Source organism: Pararge aegeria, chromosome 5, assembly GCF_905163445.1.
Source record: "Pararge aegeria chromosome 5, ilParAegt1.1, whole genome shotgun sequence".
NCBI lineage: Eukaryota > Metazoa > Arthropoda > Insecta > Lepidoptera > Nymphalidae > Pararge > Pararge aegeria.
In genome coordinates this window covers 259520-278234 of record NC_053184.1, presented here as the reverse complement: position 1 = coordinate 278234, position 18715 = coordinate 259520, and the positions used below count along the sequence as shown (strand labels likewise).

General features: G+C 43.0%; 1 protein-coding gene across 2 annotated transcripts in view; it reads left to right on the top strand.

Moving 5' to 3' along the window:
* LOC120623886 (tyrosine-protein phosphatase 10D-like) overlaps window positions 1-16957 on the top strand; it is a 30064-nt gene extending 13107 nt beyond the window's left edge. Inside the window, exons 9-17 of one of the 2 annotated variants that reach the window (XM_039890166.1) lie at window positions 6351-6523; window positions 6936-7050; window positions 7112-7387; window positions 8465-8544; window positions 10086-10205; window positions 11131-12015; window positions 12874-13078; window positions 13141-14181; window positions 15989-16957. In XM_039890166.1, coding sequence (XP_039746100.1) covers window positions 6351-6523; window positions 6936-7050; window positions 7112-7387; window positions 8465-8544; window positions 10086-10205; window positions 11131-12015; window positions 12874-13078; window positions 13141-14181; window positions 15989-16020 — 2927 coding nt within the window. In that variant the 3' untranslated portion in view covers window positions 16021-16957. The other variant, XM_039890167.1, reaches the window with a different exon arrangement.
* The last annotated feature ends 1758 nt before the right edge of the window (window positions 16958-18715 follow it).

Here is an 18715-nt window from a genome sequence, read left to right as displayed (position 1 = left end):
TAAATAAGATATTGGCTGGTCAACATTGTTGACTTTTTGACATAAAACCGCCCCGATTCCCTTACTTGAAGCATCACACTGTACGATGAATGGTTTGTCAAAATCCGGGCAAGAAATTACCGGTGTCGAGGTGAGTAGCGTTTTAAGATTAAGAAATGCTTTATCTGCTTCTTTTGACCAAATAAACTTTTTTCTTTGTTTACCTTTTGTTAGGTCATGCAGAGGAGCCGCTATTAGAGAAAAATTTTTGACAAACCTTCGGTACCAGCTAGCAATTCCTATAAATCTTTTTAATTCAGTAATATTTTTGGGTCTTGGAAAGTTCATTATAGCCGAAACCTTCTCAGGATCCGTGCGCAACCCTTCTTTGTCAACAATAAAGCCCAAAAAGCGTAAACTAGATCTCGCAAACATACATTTATCTACATTTATTGTTAGACCGGCATCCTTAAGAATATTCGTAACCTGTCTTAAAATTTCTAAATGCTCCTTAAAGGTTTCTGAACAAATGACAATATCATCAAGGTATGTCCAAACTTTCCCATCAAGCACGTGGAATATAATGTCCATTAATCTCTGTTGGGTTTGAGACGCATTTACTAACCCAAAGGGCATTACTTTGAAGTGAAAAAGACCCCTGCCCGGCACTGCAAAAGCGGTTTTTTCCTTGCTAGTATCCTCAAGTTCCACCTGCCAAAAGGCTGATTTCAAGTCAATGGTACTGAGAAATCTAGCATTGCGAAGGTTGTCTAATATAGTGGAAACCCTAGGAAGTGGATACGTATCTCGTTTAGTAACTTTATTTAGTTGTCTGCTATCTAAACAAAGTCTATTACTACCATCAGCCTTTTTTACCATTACGATAGGGGAACACCAGGGGCTATGAGAAGGTTCAACCACATCCTTTTCTAACATGTCGTCCAATTCCCGTTCTATTTCCTTTTTTTTTACTGGAGAAAAATTATACTGTTTTTGATGTAATGGTTTACTATTACCTGTATCTATAGTGTGTCTGATAATCTTCGTTCTACCCAAACCTGAACCTATACATTTCTTTATTTCATTAATAATGACTATCAGTTTTTCTTGTTCTTCTTTATTTAACTCTTCTTTACTTATTAATGACGCCGTCTTATCGTCAATGGAATTAATTACTGGCATTCTATTCAAAATTTCTCCTTTAAATTGAAATGAAATACCAAATACATCAAAAAAATCTTTACCTAATATTAATTGTTGCGACAAGTTAGGCATGAGGAGCATATTGATATAGTGAAACTGCTCATTAAATACTACCGGTACATCAAAACTCTCCGTAACACAATGGCTAGCACCATCTGCCGTGGCAATGTGCATAGATTTCATTTTCTGTATTTTCACACCAAGATGTTTTAGAGTGTCAGCAAATTTGTGATTTACGACGGTGCAAGTTGCTCCCGAATCTAATAAACCATTACAAAGATAATTTAAAATATTTATACGTATATAAGACCTGTTATCATTTTCTTTTTTAAATGTCATGGCAGATACTACTTCCTTAGACATGAAAGTATTTACGAAATCCAACCATTCCTGCCACTCTTCACTCTTATTGCTCAGGGATGGGTTCAGTTGGCAGGTTTTGAACTCTCCCCGCTGGCGTTTCCCTTACACGAGCAATCTTTCAACGTTATACCAAAACGGCCACAACGATAGCAAAATAAACGCTGTTTTGGTATTGGACATGACCGGAACAAATGACCTGTTTCACGGCAATTCCAGCACCTCATGTTTATATTAGATATATCCATTTTATTTTTAAGTTCACACACCTCTTTTGGTTCACTTGCAATATCTGAATTTGATTTGTACGCTAAATCTGGTTCTAGTGAGTTAACAACCACTTTTGGTTCCTGGAAATTGTCACAATTGACTTTCGTTCTTTCAATAATGCGCAGGACATTAACTAAGTCTAAGAGAGACGTGAAAGTATCCCTACATACAGCCCTTTGATAGTACGGTTGTAAGTTTTTCACTATTATCATTAGCTTCTCTGATTCTAAGATTGGGTTAGGAAGCCTGTTAAACATATTTTGCATAACTGCAATGAAGATAAGCACTGGCTCATTTTTGCCTTGTGTCCTGGCTTTAGCTTCTGTCAGTAATTCTTCTTGATAATAGGGTGATTGGAAGGTTCGCTTTAATAATAAAACTAATTCATTCCAATTACCGACAAACATTCTATTCGCTCGGAACCAAATTAAAGCATTACCTTTAAAAAAGTCAATTGCATGTCGCCATAAATCCTCATCGGTTGCATTTCTAGCATCCCTCAGCTCCTCTACCCTTTCAATGAAAGCGTTGACACTAAACTTATTGTCGCCATAAAAGTGTACTCCCCACTGACTAATTGGTACTAACTTATGCTTACGTCCCGACTGAATTTCCTCAATAGTGGTAGAATTTAATAATTTTGATGGAGACGATCTTAAATTATGGAAAGTGGCGATGTCAAAATCATCCTGTGCAAAGCTGACTCTTCTCACTCCTACGTCACGTTTAGTGACATTAATCTGTTCTGTGTCCGTATTATGCATTGTTTTAGAAGTGGCAGGTAAATCTACTTTCCCTTTAGTAGCTTGATCATCTATTCTGCTTAAGATTTTCTTACTATCTTCACCTATGGAATTATGTAATGCTGCTATCATTTCAGGAGTTATATCCTCATTATCTTCTATGTCATCCTTTCCCTCTAAATCCTTTAACAATATGACGGCATTATCCAGCAGAGCGTTTTTCTTATCTTTTCCCATTTGGTCTACAGGTGTCACAAATTTCAATCTATTTACCAAATGAAATAACCGCGAAACTAAGCGCTTATAAAGTAGTTTATCTGGTTTCTCATTCAACTCGGATACATAACGCATAATGTTGCCTATTTTATCCGTACACACATCTAACTCTGCACTAGGATTTTTAACAGATGACTGAGGTGGTTTCACTTCATAAGAAACTTCCATTAAACTTTCGGCCTCTAACATTCTTTTAAGGATATTTTTTAAGGCAGAGACTAAACCTGGCTGCGTATAACCCCGACATGCGAGTTCAAATTCTACTTCATCTTTTAACAAGAATTGAGGATCCATGGTGGAAAGGAATCACACGGTTACAAGCTTAGTCACTAAAAACAAATACGAGAGGAAGTAATAGTAAGAGAGAAAAAAAACTTAAAGGACAAGACCCTAAATTGAAAACTTCTTAAATTACAAAAGTCTTACTGGCTTAACTACTAAGTAACTTGACGAATATTTATGTAATTCACAAAAAAATTAGTCAAGCAAGAAGGTAATTAGTTAACGAGGCACTAGGTACCTATTTCAAAAAATACTTATCCTAAAACATCTAAAGTTAAACTAAAATTAACGAATTAGTAGGTATAACAGTAAAGTTAGGTGACAATATTAATGTCCACCTGTAACCACTATTGATTTGAATAGCAATCGTAGCAATCTTAGGTAAAATTGCTAATCTTATATCCGAATTCAATATCCGAAGAACTAATTGCTTGTTAGTTATATCTACTAGGGTACTTACAATTTTATAAAATAACTTAAATAAATTTACTAAATTATATGAATATATATAATTTATTAAAAGAAAGTACTTTATTGCGCAATGCTAGTAAACACAATTATACGCGGGTAAGCGATCCGACGCGTTGCTGTTATGTACGTAGGTAGGTATATCAATCAATAATATTAATAACGTTATACTAAATGCTAACTTTAATTTAATAAACCCTTTAGTTTTAACGTTGGGCGCTATTTTGTTAGGGGTTTTTTTATTAAATTCAACATCAAGTTACCATAATATTTCTTTATTGTACTAATTACAAATTAATTACAAACTAAACCTATGTCTATCTTATAAGTAATGTAAAACTAATTAATTGGACGCCAGGAGAGTATTCGCTCCAGGCTGGGAACTCTGCCAAAACCGGTGGACCTCGGCTAGCGGATCTCAGGGTCTCACGTATTTATTGAATCATGGTTAAAAGGGGCATATCTTCAAGCTACGACAACAAGAAAGAACATTATAACTATGCCGAGCTGAATCAAAGATTCTAATCTAAATTACAATATTGTACAACTTACCCCCTTTTGGAGAACACGAACTTAAAACAGTGTTAGGTATGTGCTCATTGCAAAATTATAACAATCCTTATTACTTGATACTACAAAATGGCCACAAACAATGCACGACCTGTACGAATGTACCTTATATGCACGACCTGTCTCATTAGACAGCTGATCGCTAAATGACCGTGACCCCTCTCCACCTCCACTAAACGGGAGAATTAAAAAGGAAAAATAAAAATATAAAAAGTTCATACAAAGCGTCAGGATTCGAACTCAGATGCCGCGATATATGGTTGCGCCGCCCGAGCACTGCGCTGTCGGCTGCTCTGACGAGACGCGTGAAATTGTTGAATCAACACTGCTAAACATAATGAATAGGTACCAGAGGTAATTCATTATACAATATTTATGAGATGAATAAATCTACTACCACTTAAAACTAAAATATCTCTTGCTCACACACTCATCCTTCCTTCCTTCTATGCCGATTTTTGTTACTCAGATTTGTCACAACAGTTACATAACAAGCTTGAACGAATACAAACCTATAAGATTTGCATTTGGACTTAGGAAGTTTGACCATATAACTCAACACGGAATGAAACTCCAATGGCTGACTATTAGACACCGACGAAACAATCATATTTTAAGTTGTCTTTAAACTAGTCTGTTTCATCCTCATACTCCGAGTTATCTTAAAGATCGCTTTACATTGCTATTTCAATTCTTCCACTTCGTCTCCGTTCTCGGAGTGACAATAAGCTGGAAGTGCCAATCAGCCGTACGCACTGTTACAATGAGGCATTTACTATCAAGGCAGTAAAATTGTGGAATGATCTTCCACGTGATAATCGTTACGCTAAATCACATAATATTTTCAAGAGTCTTCTAAAGAATTATTATCTAACACTGTAAGTATGATTATTATATTCTATATTCTATAGTTTTAGTAATATTTATTTTACTATATAGTTTATTTTATATATTTAATGTTTTTGTAATTATTAATATGTAAGTATATTCTTAGAGTTTTGCGCACCGCTATAAGGATTCATATGTGAGCCAATTCCTCGTAATGGTTGCCTGGAAGAAATCACTATAAGTGATAAGGCCGCATTGGTTACACAAATTAAAATGACTTGTACTCTTGTACTTTGTTCTCTTTTATTTATTTCTTGTGTGCAATTAAGTATTTTTGATTGATTGATTGATTGACAAGTTCAATTTTCAAAAATGTACAGACTATGCACCGTCATTATTTTAACTTCTCTAAATTTATCCCTTAATGACTCTCTTGGGCCCATTTTATATATTGCAGAAACAGGCCTCTTCTGCAGGACGAAAATAGAATCTATATCAGCAACATTACCCCATAATGAAATGCCGTAGGACATAATGCTGTAAAATAACTAAAATACATACATATATGAAGAATCTTTTTAACCGCGTATGCTGCAGAATTAAGTATTTTCGCTAAATTATTTATATGTGGGCCCCATTGAAGTTTGATGCTATAAAGTTATTCCTAAAAAGATTGTCGTATCCACCAAATCTAACTCCTCATTATTAATTTGTACAATGATTTTTACTTGTTTGGCATTCGGTAACGTGAATTTAATTCTCTTCGTTTTTCCCCGTTAAGAGCTAAATTATTAGCCTCAAACCATTGTACTACTTTAGCGAGACATTTGTTTACATCGTCAAGATATGTTTCGCGTCATTTAATTATAAACATCGGTGATGTGTCATCCGCGATCAATACTATCTAAGGTAATGAAGGTCATTCATATAAATGAGGAACAGAAAACAAATGACCCGTTAAACCGCTTTCTGTTCACGTCAACTTGTAGAATTCTATCATTAAGATAGGACAGCATTAAATGTAAAGCTATGTCCCCAATCCGAATAGTGGTGTAATTTCCTGATTAATGTTTCATGTTGTACACAATCGAAAGCCTTGGACAAGTCACAGACGACGCTAAGTGTGTCACGTGACTCCTCTCAGGCTTCAAATATGTTTTTTTTTTGAGATTGGGTAGTACAGATATCGGTCTAAAGTTAGAGGGGTCGGTAGTACTATCCGATGTGAACAACGGAACTAGTTTTCTATGTTTCATCAAATCAGGAAACACATCACAGTCAATACAATTAAATATGAATGATAGGTCCGGTGCAATTATTTTAATCATAGACTTTATAACGTTAACGGAAATGAACCGTGCCATTCGCCAGGCCCGCTGCCGCCGGAGTGGATGGCGGTGGAGCGCGCGTCGTCCAACGCGGTGCTGGTGCGCTGGCGCGGTCCGAGCGGCGGCGTGGTGGGCGCCTACTCGCTGCGCTACCAGGCCGCCGACGGCCCGTGGCGGCGCCTGGAGCCGTTGCCGGCCGACCGGGACCGCGCGGAGGTGAGCGTTAAGTCCCGTTCACAAATTTGTGTTCGACCGGAATTCAGATCCTGGGGTCCCATGTTATTTTTGGTTTTATTTTGTGTGGTCATGTAAACAGTTTTAAATATCGCGTTGTTTGGTGTCTTAAGAAAATTTAAAGGTACCATAGACACCGATTCTCTCGAAAGAGACTCAAATAGCAATTCGGATCGATCTGCTAAAAACTCGTGGCTCTCAATATTAAAAAAGCTAGCTCGACCAGATATTTACTATTAGATCTAGGTTTTATTTTGGGTAAAAAATCGTCATTCTATATACGATCCATAATCAGTAAATGCTACTAATCGCTGTGACTCCGGCATTCGGGTTCCGCTCCGCGAGCGGCGGGGCATCGCCAGAGGCGAGGTGCGAAGTATGTGGCCGCTTGCAGATCAGCAACATGACGCACGGCGAGCGCTACCGCATCCAGCTCGACACGCTCAGCGAGGACGCGGCCGGCGACGCGGCCGACAGCGCGCAGCCGCTCAGCGCGCAGCACACCGTCCGTGAGTGCCGCCGCCGCGCGCGCCGCGTGCGCCGCTCGCGCTCACCCGCCGACCTGCGCAGGGCCCAACCCCGTGTCCGACGTGGCGCAGCTGGCCGACACGCGCAACGTGACGCTGGAGTGGCCGCGGCCGGCCGGGCGCGTGGAGTGGTACCGCGTGCGCTGGTGGGCGGCCGACGACGCGGGCGCGGCGCAGCAGCGCGACGTGGGCGCGGCCGACGCGCCCACGTCGCGCGTGCTGCTGGGCGAGCTGCTGCCCGGCCGCGCCTACGCGCTGTCCATCGCGGCGCACTCGCACAACCTGTCCAGCGAGCTGTTCACCATGAGCACGCGCACGCGTACGTACCCTCTAGCGTCTACCATCTATTCTAACCGAGCTAGTGATCCATCTCGCGAGGATAAATTGATTACCACAAACGATATTTGCGGCATAGGTACGGACCTGCTATATATACTTTAATAATGCCCTAGAATATGCGTCTGATCTACTTTACAAAGTTTCTGTCAGAATCCCAAGGCCGTTCAGTCGTGTAAAAAATTATATGACTTTTAAAGCTGCCGTCTCGAAAACAAATCTGGGGGTCTCAGCGCCTATTAATAGGTTGTTAACTTTGTATAACAGCATTAATAAAGTGCTTGACATAGACATAATAGGGGATAGTCTTCCTATATTGAAAAAAAAAACTAAAGAATTATTATTTTTTTTTTTTTTCCTTTACTCTTTTTTGTGTTAGTTTAGCTAGCTTATGTCTCTCTTAATCGTTTTTTCTCCTTCTAACTAACAATATAGTTATTATTTGCAAGTTGTGGCAGTCTTTCAGTGGGTCTACAATATTACATTTATATGTTATTTCATTTTTTATTTAGTTTTTAAGAGTTGTTGTTGTAACCTGTTGATTGTCCCTTAAATAAATAAAAAAAAAAAAATTAAAAAAATATACATATTATAAAAGCGAATACCCAATTTCACAAAAGACTTCTGTACCTTTCGCATACGATCGATTCGATTGTTTATAAAGATTCATGTTTTGTCTTACAAACACTATATCACTATAAATATATTGTGAAACTACATAGATATACCCATTTCTTTGAATTTACTTACAGGGATCCGCGTGATTTAAGTTTTCATATTGATCGTACAGCTCTTTTCTGCAATGTTAATATAGTTTCGATATCAGCAGCTTTGCCCTATTACAAGATCCAAATTATTATTATTTCTATAGTCGGACATAGCAAACCTTATTACTAGTTGTACTTGTGACATTCGAATCAAATCCAAAGTATTTATTTTAATAGATTTATCATACGTACCGTACTTCTTTCCTTTTCTCACGAGCACGCTAACTCCGCATGTGGAAATGAACGCTATTTAGGAATCAGTAGAGCGTCACTAACCGCCGCCGCGTCCGCAGGGCCGCTGATCCAGTCTGAGATGACCATCGTCAACGAGTCCGGCGACGACGACGGCAACGATACGCTGCCCGCCATCCGGGTGAGTGCGCGCGGGCCTGAGGGCCACTAGCGCCCGCGGAACCGGGAGCTTGTTCCGAATGATAGATAATAAAAAAAGCACGGAAACTCTCTTGCTGAGCAAAATTTAGTCGAGTAAGTACCTAACTGTGACTGCGCGGATCTTCCTCCACGAATCTCAGAGCACGTTGCCCTCAACACGGGCGTTGTCAACTGATAACAAGAGCTCCAAAAAAGTCTGACTGCGTCATCGAAGCTCGACAATCTCGAGCTGTGATCGCAGAACCTTCTACTACCACTGCCACTGCCAAAATTATAGAGTAATATTAATTAGAAAAGAAAGATAAGACCATTCTACGCTCAGCTCTATAACAACTAAATAGCAAAAACTCTTACATCTCTTTTTTTCATCCTCTCTCTTCATATGATAATTTTTGTGATACTTACTCGTCTATACTTACGAGTGTGCATCACACAATTCTCAAGAGTTTATGAGGTATTATTCTCTTCTTCTTGTTTTGGCTTTTAGATGTGCCACATCAGCACGTTGTTCTTCGCCAATAACACGTATACTTGGAAGATCCACAAAGGAGATTGTCAAAAAAAACATATATATAGCACTAAGCTTTTTATAAATCAGTATTCCAAAATTAGGCGTACGTCATGGAGTGGTGTCTTCGGTTAGTGTTATAACTTAAAGAAAATTTATATTATAAATCTTAATAGGATATTTAGAGCTTAATTTTGTTACATTAAATATATTTTTTTTTGCATAAAAATTTTAAATAGCGACTAAAATCTAGCATAAGAAAACTTTGAAAATTTAATGGACCAGTAATATTCGGAGGAAGGACGTCATTAAGCTTGTTAGGAGTTTCGGCTTGAAAAAATAATATGAGCGACTGATCCGTCGTCGAGATCACATTCACACGTGGAGTGGTTCTTTATTCTCAATTTACTGAGAAGTACTGCAGTGCAGGCATGACCGATACGCAGCCGACTTATTGTGGATGACACCCTACGATTCACATAACGGAACATAAAGAACCATGCACCGAGTATATCCAGTGGAACTGATGAATACAATTTAAACTTGTTCGATTCAGTCCACACCGCATTCCAGGAAGGTATTATTCTCATTAATATTATCTTAGGCTTTATGGCAGTAACAAAGAATCGCTAAAGTATTGCTTTTATCTAATGATTTATGAATTATGAGACACGTATTTTTGTTTCTATTCCAATTGAGATTGGTATTTTTTAGAAATAAATAAAACTAAAGTCTCGGTATGACAGGTCAAACGCAGAATGGCGTCACGTCTCTATAAACATAATAATTTTGTACCTTGAAAATATCTGCACTTGTAATTTGCGTATATGAAGTATTTTGTGATTTAAAAGTATAAGTTCCTCAGTTTTGCGTTATCAATACGAAAATCTTTATTCTTCGGCTTCGGAACGAGGACCGCTAAGGTAAGGAAACGGCCACGATACACGGGGAGGGTTGATGTGACGAGCGACTCGGTGAAGTGCTTCCGGGGCTGAAACCGGCGACTGCCGCAGGTGCTGTACACGCCCACGCCGCTGTCCGCCACGCTGTTCGACGAGTACCGCTTCCGGCTGGAGGGCGGCGACGAGCCGGCGCGCTGGGAGCGCCGCGCCGCCGCCGCGCCCGACCAGCAGGTGCGTCCCGGCGCTGCGTGCGCGTGCGAGCGCCCGGCGGGTTCTGAACGTCAATTGCGTCGCGGAGGACAATATATGTAAACCAGCATCAAAGATCACTGGGTTCATTAAGCGTAGCTCCAAAGACTTTCGTAATTCGAACACCAAAATATTGAGTCCTTGAGTATGGTTCAGTTGCTTGGAATCCTCATTATAATATTCACTCGATGAGAATTGAACGAATTCAAACTGCGGACTACTTTTCCAGACTGCGGCACTATAAGTTGTTACCTTTATCGGATCGTAGAAAGCTATTGGACCTTTGTTTTTTATATAGACTTTTTAATGATGCCCTAGATGCGTCTGGTCTAATTTATAAAGGTTCTGTCAGAATCCTGAGGCCGTTCGGTCGTGTAAAAAATTATATGCCTTTTAAAGCTGGTGTATCGAAAACAAAGCTAGGGGTCTCAGCACCTATTAATAGGTTGTTTACTTCGTAAACAGCATTAATGAAGTGCTCGACGTAGACATAATAGCGGATAGTCTTTCTACATTTAAAAAAAAATAAAGGACCAAATCCTATCGCAATACTGTGGTACTGTTTAAGCTTGGTTTTTTTTCCTTTGTTCTTTATTGTATTAGTTTGGTTCTATAGTATTTTTTTTTAATTTATTGTAAAATATATGTTTCGTTCGCGGCGCTAGATTCGTCAAGTGCATGTCACAGCATGAAGGAGTTTATACTCTCACGTCTCTCTTAATCGTTTCTTCTCCTTCTAACTAGCAACCTAGTTTTTTATTCGCAAGTTGCGGCAGTCTCTAAGTGGGTCTACAATATTACTCTAATATGTTTCTTAATTTTTTGTTTGGTTTTATAAGAGATAGTGTAACCCGTTGATCGTCCATTAAATAAATAAATAAATGAGCCGACGCGGGGCTCGGCGCAGGTGGAGTTCGCGGCGCTGGTGCCGGGGCGCCTGTACAGCCTCACCATGTGGACGGTGTCGCACAACGTGACGTCGCACCCGGTGCAGCGGCCCGCGCGCCTGTTCCCGCGCCCCGTGGCCGCGCTGCAGGCGCGCGCCACGGGCCCGCGCGGCGTGGCGCTGTCGTGGCCGCGCCCGCCCGGCGACTTCACGGACTTCGAGGTGCAGTTCCTGCTGGGCGACGACCAGCTGGAGGCGCGCACCACGGAGCGCCTGGCGCTCGAGCTCGGCGGCCTGCGGCCCTACACGCTGTACACCTTCAGCGTGGAGGTGCGCGCCGGCGCGCCCGCCAGCCTGCTCACGCGCTCGGCCGCGCGCTCGGCCAGCGTGCGCACGCTGGAGGCGCCGCCCGCCGCGCCCGCGCGCTTCCAGCCCAGCGACGCCGCGCCGTCGCAGCTCAGCTTCACGTGGGAGCTGGCGCCGCAAGACGCGCACGGCGAGCTGCTGCGCTTCGTGCTGCAGTACTGGGCGGCGCGCGAGCCGGGCGCGGCGCGCGAGGCCGAGTTCCCGCCCGGCGCGCGCGCCGGCTGCGTGCGCGGCCTGGCGCCGGGCGAGCTGTACGAGTTCCGCCTGGCCGGCGCCACGCGCGCGGGGCTGGGCGCGGCGGCCGCGTGGCGCCAGCGCATGGCCATCGCCGCGCCGCCGCGCCCGCGCGCGCTGCCCGCGGCCGTGCGGCGCAGCGCCAGCACGGTGACGGTGAGCTGGCGCGCCGACGACTTCTCGGCCGCCAACGGCAACGTCACGGCCTACGCGCTCGTGGTGGCCGAGGAGCCGCGCGCCGACTCCCCGCAGCGCCTGCCCGCGTGGCGCGACGTGCACCGCCTGCCCGTGTGGCCGCCCTACCAGGTGCCTAGTTGACCCACCGAACTTTTCTCTTCTCGTTATGAAGTTAAAGTATTATAGTAAAAAATAGTACTTCGAATGTCATTTAAATCCCATAATATTAGCTGAGGTATTCACGATTAAATACCGTGAATTAGGTTTTGTTATGATATTATTATGCGTACTGTTTTTTTCGTTCGCTGTGACAGTTTGCTGTTTGTATATTGTTGTAAGGAATATTCATAGTGTAAGAAAGTACTTATTTCTCAACTAACGTTTTATTGAGATTATTCGCTAAGGAAGCGATGTACCTACCTACAACGCGCGGCACGTAAAAAGAGTTCTAACTGACTCACATAAACCGTCAATTTTGTTCATACAAATTACCCAAGAATAACAGTGATTTGTGTTTTGTTTATTGGTGATTTTAGGCATTTTACATGATGTATACAATGAAAGGTTGGTAACATTAGAACCCTGTGGTAGCCCAGATTAATCATTGATGACAAACATATGTTGTGAGAGGAATCCTCTTTATGAATTAATTTATCTTAAACGACTCTCCACAAGTTAACCTAACTGCTTACAATATTCCCAAAAAAAGTGTAGAAAATTTATTACACAATTTTAACTTGAGATCCATTCGCTCACCAAAGAAAGGTTGCTAATTGATTACCTATTATTATAGACAACTATTCTGATCTGCGGTTACCACACGGTGCATAGAGGACTAGGAGAGTAATGCACACTATAGAAAGTCAGAAGTTTATTTAGTTTTTAATTCGTATACCTCGCCACCCATATTTCTCGCTCTCATTCACAATGAGAGAGCCCGCAACGCGATGGGGTGACGGGTTCAGCGAGGGTCGAGTGCGCTCGCAGGTGTCGGAGCCCTACTACCCGTTCCGCGCCGGCGGCGCGCACGCCTCGCCCGTGGAGGAGTTCACGGTGGGCGCGGAGCAGTGCGACGGCGCCGAGCACTACTGCAACGGGCCGCTGAAGCCCGCCACGCGCTACTACGTCAAGCTGCGCGCCTTCACGGCGCAGGACAAGTTCACGGACACCGCCTACGCCGTCGTGTACACCGGTAAGCACCGCCGCGCGCGCGCCCGGCCGCGCCGCGCCGCCTCACGCCCGTGCGCTCCGCAGACGCCGACCACACGGGCTGGGCCGCCGGCGGCGCCGCGGCCGCCGCCCTGCTGCTGGCGGCCGGCGCGGGCGCCGCGCTGTTCCGGCGCCGCGCGCGCGCGCCCGCCGCGCCCGCCGCGCCCGCCGCCAGCCGGCCCGTGCGCGTGGCCGACTTCGCCGACCACTACCGCCGCATGGCCGCCGACTCCGACTTCCGCTTCAGCGAGGAGTTCGACGAGCTCAAGCACGTGGGGCGCGAGCAGCCGTGCGCCGCCGCCGACCTGCCCGTCAACCGGCCCAAGAACCGCTTCACCAACATCCTGCCCTACGACCACTCGCGCTTCAAGCTGCAGCCCGTGGACGACGAGGAGGGCTCCGACTACATCAACGCCAACTACGTGCCGGGCCACAGCTCGCCGCGCGAGTTCATCGTCACGCAGGGCCCGCTGCACTGCACGCGCGACGACTTCTGGCGCATGTGCTGGGAGTCGGGCAGCCGCGCCATCGTCATGCTGACGCGCTGCGTGGAGAAGGGGCGCGAGAAGTGCGACCGCTACTGGCCCTACGACACGCGGCCCGTGTACTACGGCGACATCGCCGTCACGGCGCTCAACGAGAGCCGCTACCCCGACTGGACCGTGACGGAGCTGGCCGTGTGCCGCGGCGCCGAGCAGCGCGTGGTGGCGCACTTCCACTTCACCACGTGGCCCGACTTCGGCGTGCCGTCGCCGCCCACGGCGCTGGCGCGCTTCGTGCGCGCCTTCCGCGAGCGCTGTCCCGCCGCGGCCGACGCGCGGCCCGTGGTGGTGCACTGCAGCGCGGGCGTGGGCCGCTCGGGCACCTTCGTGACGCTGGACCGCGCGCTGCAGCAGCTGGCGGCGCGCGCCGACGCGCTGGACATCTTCGGCATGGTGCACGCCATGCGGCGCGAGCGCGTGTGGATGGTGCAGACGGAGCAGCAGTACATCTGCGTGCACCAGTGCGTGCTGGCGGCGCTCGAGGGCGCCGACCTGGCGCCGCCGCCGCCCGCCAACCACCACCACCACAACGCGGCCTTCGAAGGTATGGCGCTCGAGTTCAGCTTCACGCTGCACCGTAGCCGAGTTAGGTTAGGTGTTCTTTATTTAGCTCAGTTCCTTGGAATACGATGAAATATCGATGAAAATTTCATTAAACGTGTTCAGAAGCGCTTCAAATACCACCAAGGTTTGCGCTTGACGACTATCGAGAATGAAAAGCAATGCTACGGTCTTAGTTTGGGCGCGCTTGCCTAGAAAAGGCCTATTTGTGTTTTATTGAAAAATTGATAAATAATCTTCTTGTTGCATCAGATTTATTACATAACATTGCCCTGAGAATTCCAAGTGCTTATACTCGGATTAAAATATTTAAGCCATGTAGAGTTGACATATTAAAGGTCAACTTAGATGCTACAGCCACAGTACAGTAATAACATCGATATGGCCATTGTAAGCGATACCCTCCCACTATAATTGAAGAAAAAGCTAAAGGATCACTTGTTGCCCCGTACATTGATGTACGTCATACCTCCCAGAAATGAAACCATTTTGTGAGAAAAACTATTATTAGCTTTACTTTTAAAATCAATCGTTAAGTGGATAAAGCAAATTATTTTCATATAAAATTCGTTTTAAAATATGTTTTGTTATAGGCTGCTGATAATGAAACAAAACAGTGGCGTGGCTAGAGTTGTTACATAGGGAAGCCCTTTATTTACTGTAGCATGTTTATATTTGAAAGATTCATGACTCTTCAACCCACTTAGATTTGCCTGATCTAGAATCTAGATTAAAGTGTCCGCTCTCCGGGTAACCACCATAAAACTTCTCTTTTATCAAACGCCGCTTCGCAATGATTGTCTATCGTTCACTTAATTCATCACTCTCCGAACATAACCCGCCCAGCCAGCATGCGCAGGCCACACACTGGTTTAGTTCGTCGCGACCATGGCCTACAACCATGTTTTATTGCACCATGGCAGCATTGCCCAGAATTTGCCACGCTACGCTTTACTCGACCAATATGTGGCATTATTGCCATCCCTTAATGAAGTGGTCGAAAAAATTACACTTAGAAATTACAGTTACTTGGAGACCTATTTGAAAGACCTTCAGTCTTTCAGATTAACTGTAATTTCTATCTTCTAATCCTAAATAATAATATAAATAATTATTATAATTCTGAAACAAAACTTTAACTGTACTGGTTTAAGCGATGGTGATAATTTTTTTTGTCTTACTGCCTAACTCATGGAGTTCCCAATGACATGACTGGTTTTTGTTTTCGTTTTGTAAAATAATATAATGATAATTCAACTATGATTCATCCGTGTTCACACATTACTACTGTGGAGTCTCACAGTGCAGCCAGGTACAAAGAACAGATTCGTATTTTTTATGGTAATTCTCTTTTAACCGAGTAAGATAGATTTAACAATATACTAACTTTTGAACCACCGATGCCCCAGGGTATAAAACATTATTGACAATACTCAGAATATTGTCAATAATATTATTATGTGTATATATTGACTATGTGCAGCCTAAGTTTGCCGTACAAACTTTGATCTGCTATTTATTCATTTGTTGGGTCCGTAGGGTTCTTAGCATAGTGTTAAACAGGTACCTAACTTTTTTATGAATCGGGCTATCGAGTGGAAATAAAAATTAAGAAATCCGATTGGTTTGAAGGAACTAATGCTCCATTCAGGAAGTTAAATGAACGAAACAATTTTGCGAAAAGTGTGAGACTCCACTGTGAGACTTCATAATAATTCAGATGGATACGCTGTGAAATAAGCTGTTGTGTAGCCCAACCACCCAACCACCCAACCGCCTCTCTGTTGCAGACGACGAGGGCATCGTGGAGTCGGGCATGTGAGCCGCGGCGCGCTCGAGCCAGGCTCCGCCACCGCATTCGTGGAGCGATCACCTTAAGTTCACGGTTTCAGATCGGCAGCTCGTAGTCCGTGTGCAGCTTTTTTGTTATACTTTTGTACAAATGTACATTGCTTGAAGTGGACCAAGCGTGAAGTAGGTTAAGCTAGGCACAGAGCCGCGTCGCCGTCGCGCCGCTCGTGTTGACAAAGTAGCATTTAACGTCACTTGTTGCCTGCATGCCGCACGACTCTAATAACTTTAAATGACACCTTTCTATTGACAACAAACGCAGGTGCTTGTCCCCCCCACATTCGCACGCACTAGCCATTATACTGGCCTCTAAATAATAGGGGTCGGTGATATAACAGTGCGGCTTGCGAGAGTGCGTGCTGTAGAAATTTGTGGAATCTTGTTTGTTAGTTCTCATTTGTTGAAGAAATCAAACCAAGAACAGTTCACAGAACCCTTGTAAATAAAGTTAAATTTATTGTGCATCGCATAAACAACGTTATATGATGCTTTAGATGAGGAAATGTTACAATGGGTGTGGTACGTGTTTTAGACACAGCCAACTTCTGCCAACAGCCCCCGAGCCGTCAACATGAGTGAGTGCGCGCGGCCGCCTCTATTGGCAAATGTACTTGTATTTTTTATAGATTTTATTATTTTTAAGTAATGACAAATGAATCTCAAAGTGTACTTAATGAAATCTTTACTACCTACATTTTTGTATTGAATTATATTCAAAATGTATTTTATAAATGATTGATATTTTTATATACTATGGAAATTTTGAATCGACGAAAAGATGGAAGTTTTGGTTCCGAAATACAAGGTATCAATACACCCAATTGAAAATTGGAAAAAATGTTTTGCATTCAAAATGCAGCTGCTTTAATGGTGTCTACTTGAATCATATTAAACTTTACATTATTATATATGTTGTTTCACTTTACTACGACTCAGTCAAGCTGTAGCCCTTCCACTACATACTAGATGGCGCTACAATTGGTGCACCGACGCGGCCGTGTTTATACATCGACGTCGGTGGATCCGAGGCGCACAAGAAGAGCAAGGCATCGTGCAACAGATCGAGCCGCTTACTCCTCGTCTGTAACTGACCATATGGCACCGTAGTTTACCGTTTCAAACATCAATAATGTTCTAAATCGTTAAATTTAATTTCTGATGAAACAAAACGTCCGTTAACACACGAGTAAATTTATATTAGTATTACAAGAAAATTACCAATACCATATTTATTAATTATAATATTATAGAGTTAAGTCTAAATGGAAGTTAAGTAGAGCGTCATCCGGACTCAATGGTACGACGACGAATGACATTCACACATTCCTCCTCGTGCCACTGGTGAAAAGACTTTGTGGTACGAAGAGGAAAAGGCAGATCGACCGCGAAGCACGTCGACAAAAATCGATCGCAGCTTCTCGAAAACATCTTATGTAGTACGATAAATTGTTCCTACAACTACACTTTATTAATTAACTCTTAATCTCGTGATTGATGTTTTCGAACATTGATTGATACGTTTTTAACGTAACAAATCAACCTAAAAAATCCAATTCAAACACAATATTTGCTTTTTTCAGCTACACCAATGATTGCTATTCCAAATTATAACGTCTTACATCTGAATGGAAACAATTATTAATAACGAGCAGATTATTTGGGATAAATTGAAGCTCCATATTTGACTTTGCTTGTTTTCGCATGCAAACTATTGTTTGGTAGGCGAGTCTATTTATCATCTTTTTCATTAAGCCCTATGGTACGACGGTTTATGTTTTTTTTTTTAAGTTTAGGGAGGAAGGAATTTATTTTCAACAAAATTGGAAATCATTAGGAAAATTGCAATAGGTAATGTAAAACAACCGAAAGTAACAAAGTTTTTCAGATATAATTCATTAATTGGCGTGAAAAAAATATTGATGACACATAAAAATTGTGTGCTACATAGTTAATGTACTTATTACCTACAAAAAAGTCCTTTTGATAGTTAATAGCAGTTAAGCAGTAATAGCAGTCGCAATAGCAGTTTTTTTGTTCTAAAACTTTACTAGATAGTGAGTTAAAAAAGTTAAGGGCTTTATTCTTAATAACAACACCCGATTTTTTTAAAAAGAATATTCAAATTAAAAACAAAATCAAACGCGGTTTAAGTCGTGGGCAACAGAATAAAAGTATTTAATTACATAAAATGAAATTCGCTGCTCCCGCGTCTTAACGCGCTTAATATCGTCTGTCCACTTCGTTTTTCAAAGTCAAAGTCAAATATTTCTTTATTCAAATAGGCACATAGATGGCACTTTTGATGCGTACATTACATGTAAAAAATGACATAGGAGTGAGTTGATGGCGATAAATAAATTCGCCTACTTAAAACTAAAGCTACGAGGGTTCCAAACGCGCCCTGGTCTAAGAAGAAGCCCACAAAAAACTTAGCCGGTTGTTATTTTTTATCACTCGCTCTTAGCTAAAAAAAAATCGTTGGGGGTCGAACAACTCTGCGCTTACTATTGCGGGGCTGCCATTCCAGCACCATGGGACCCCAACGTCCATCCTTTCTCCGAACTATGTGCCAGCTCCTTGGGACCCAACGTCCATCCTCTCTCCGAACTATGTGCCAGCTCCTTGGGACCCAACGTCCATCCATCCTTTCTCCGAACTATGTGCCA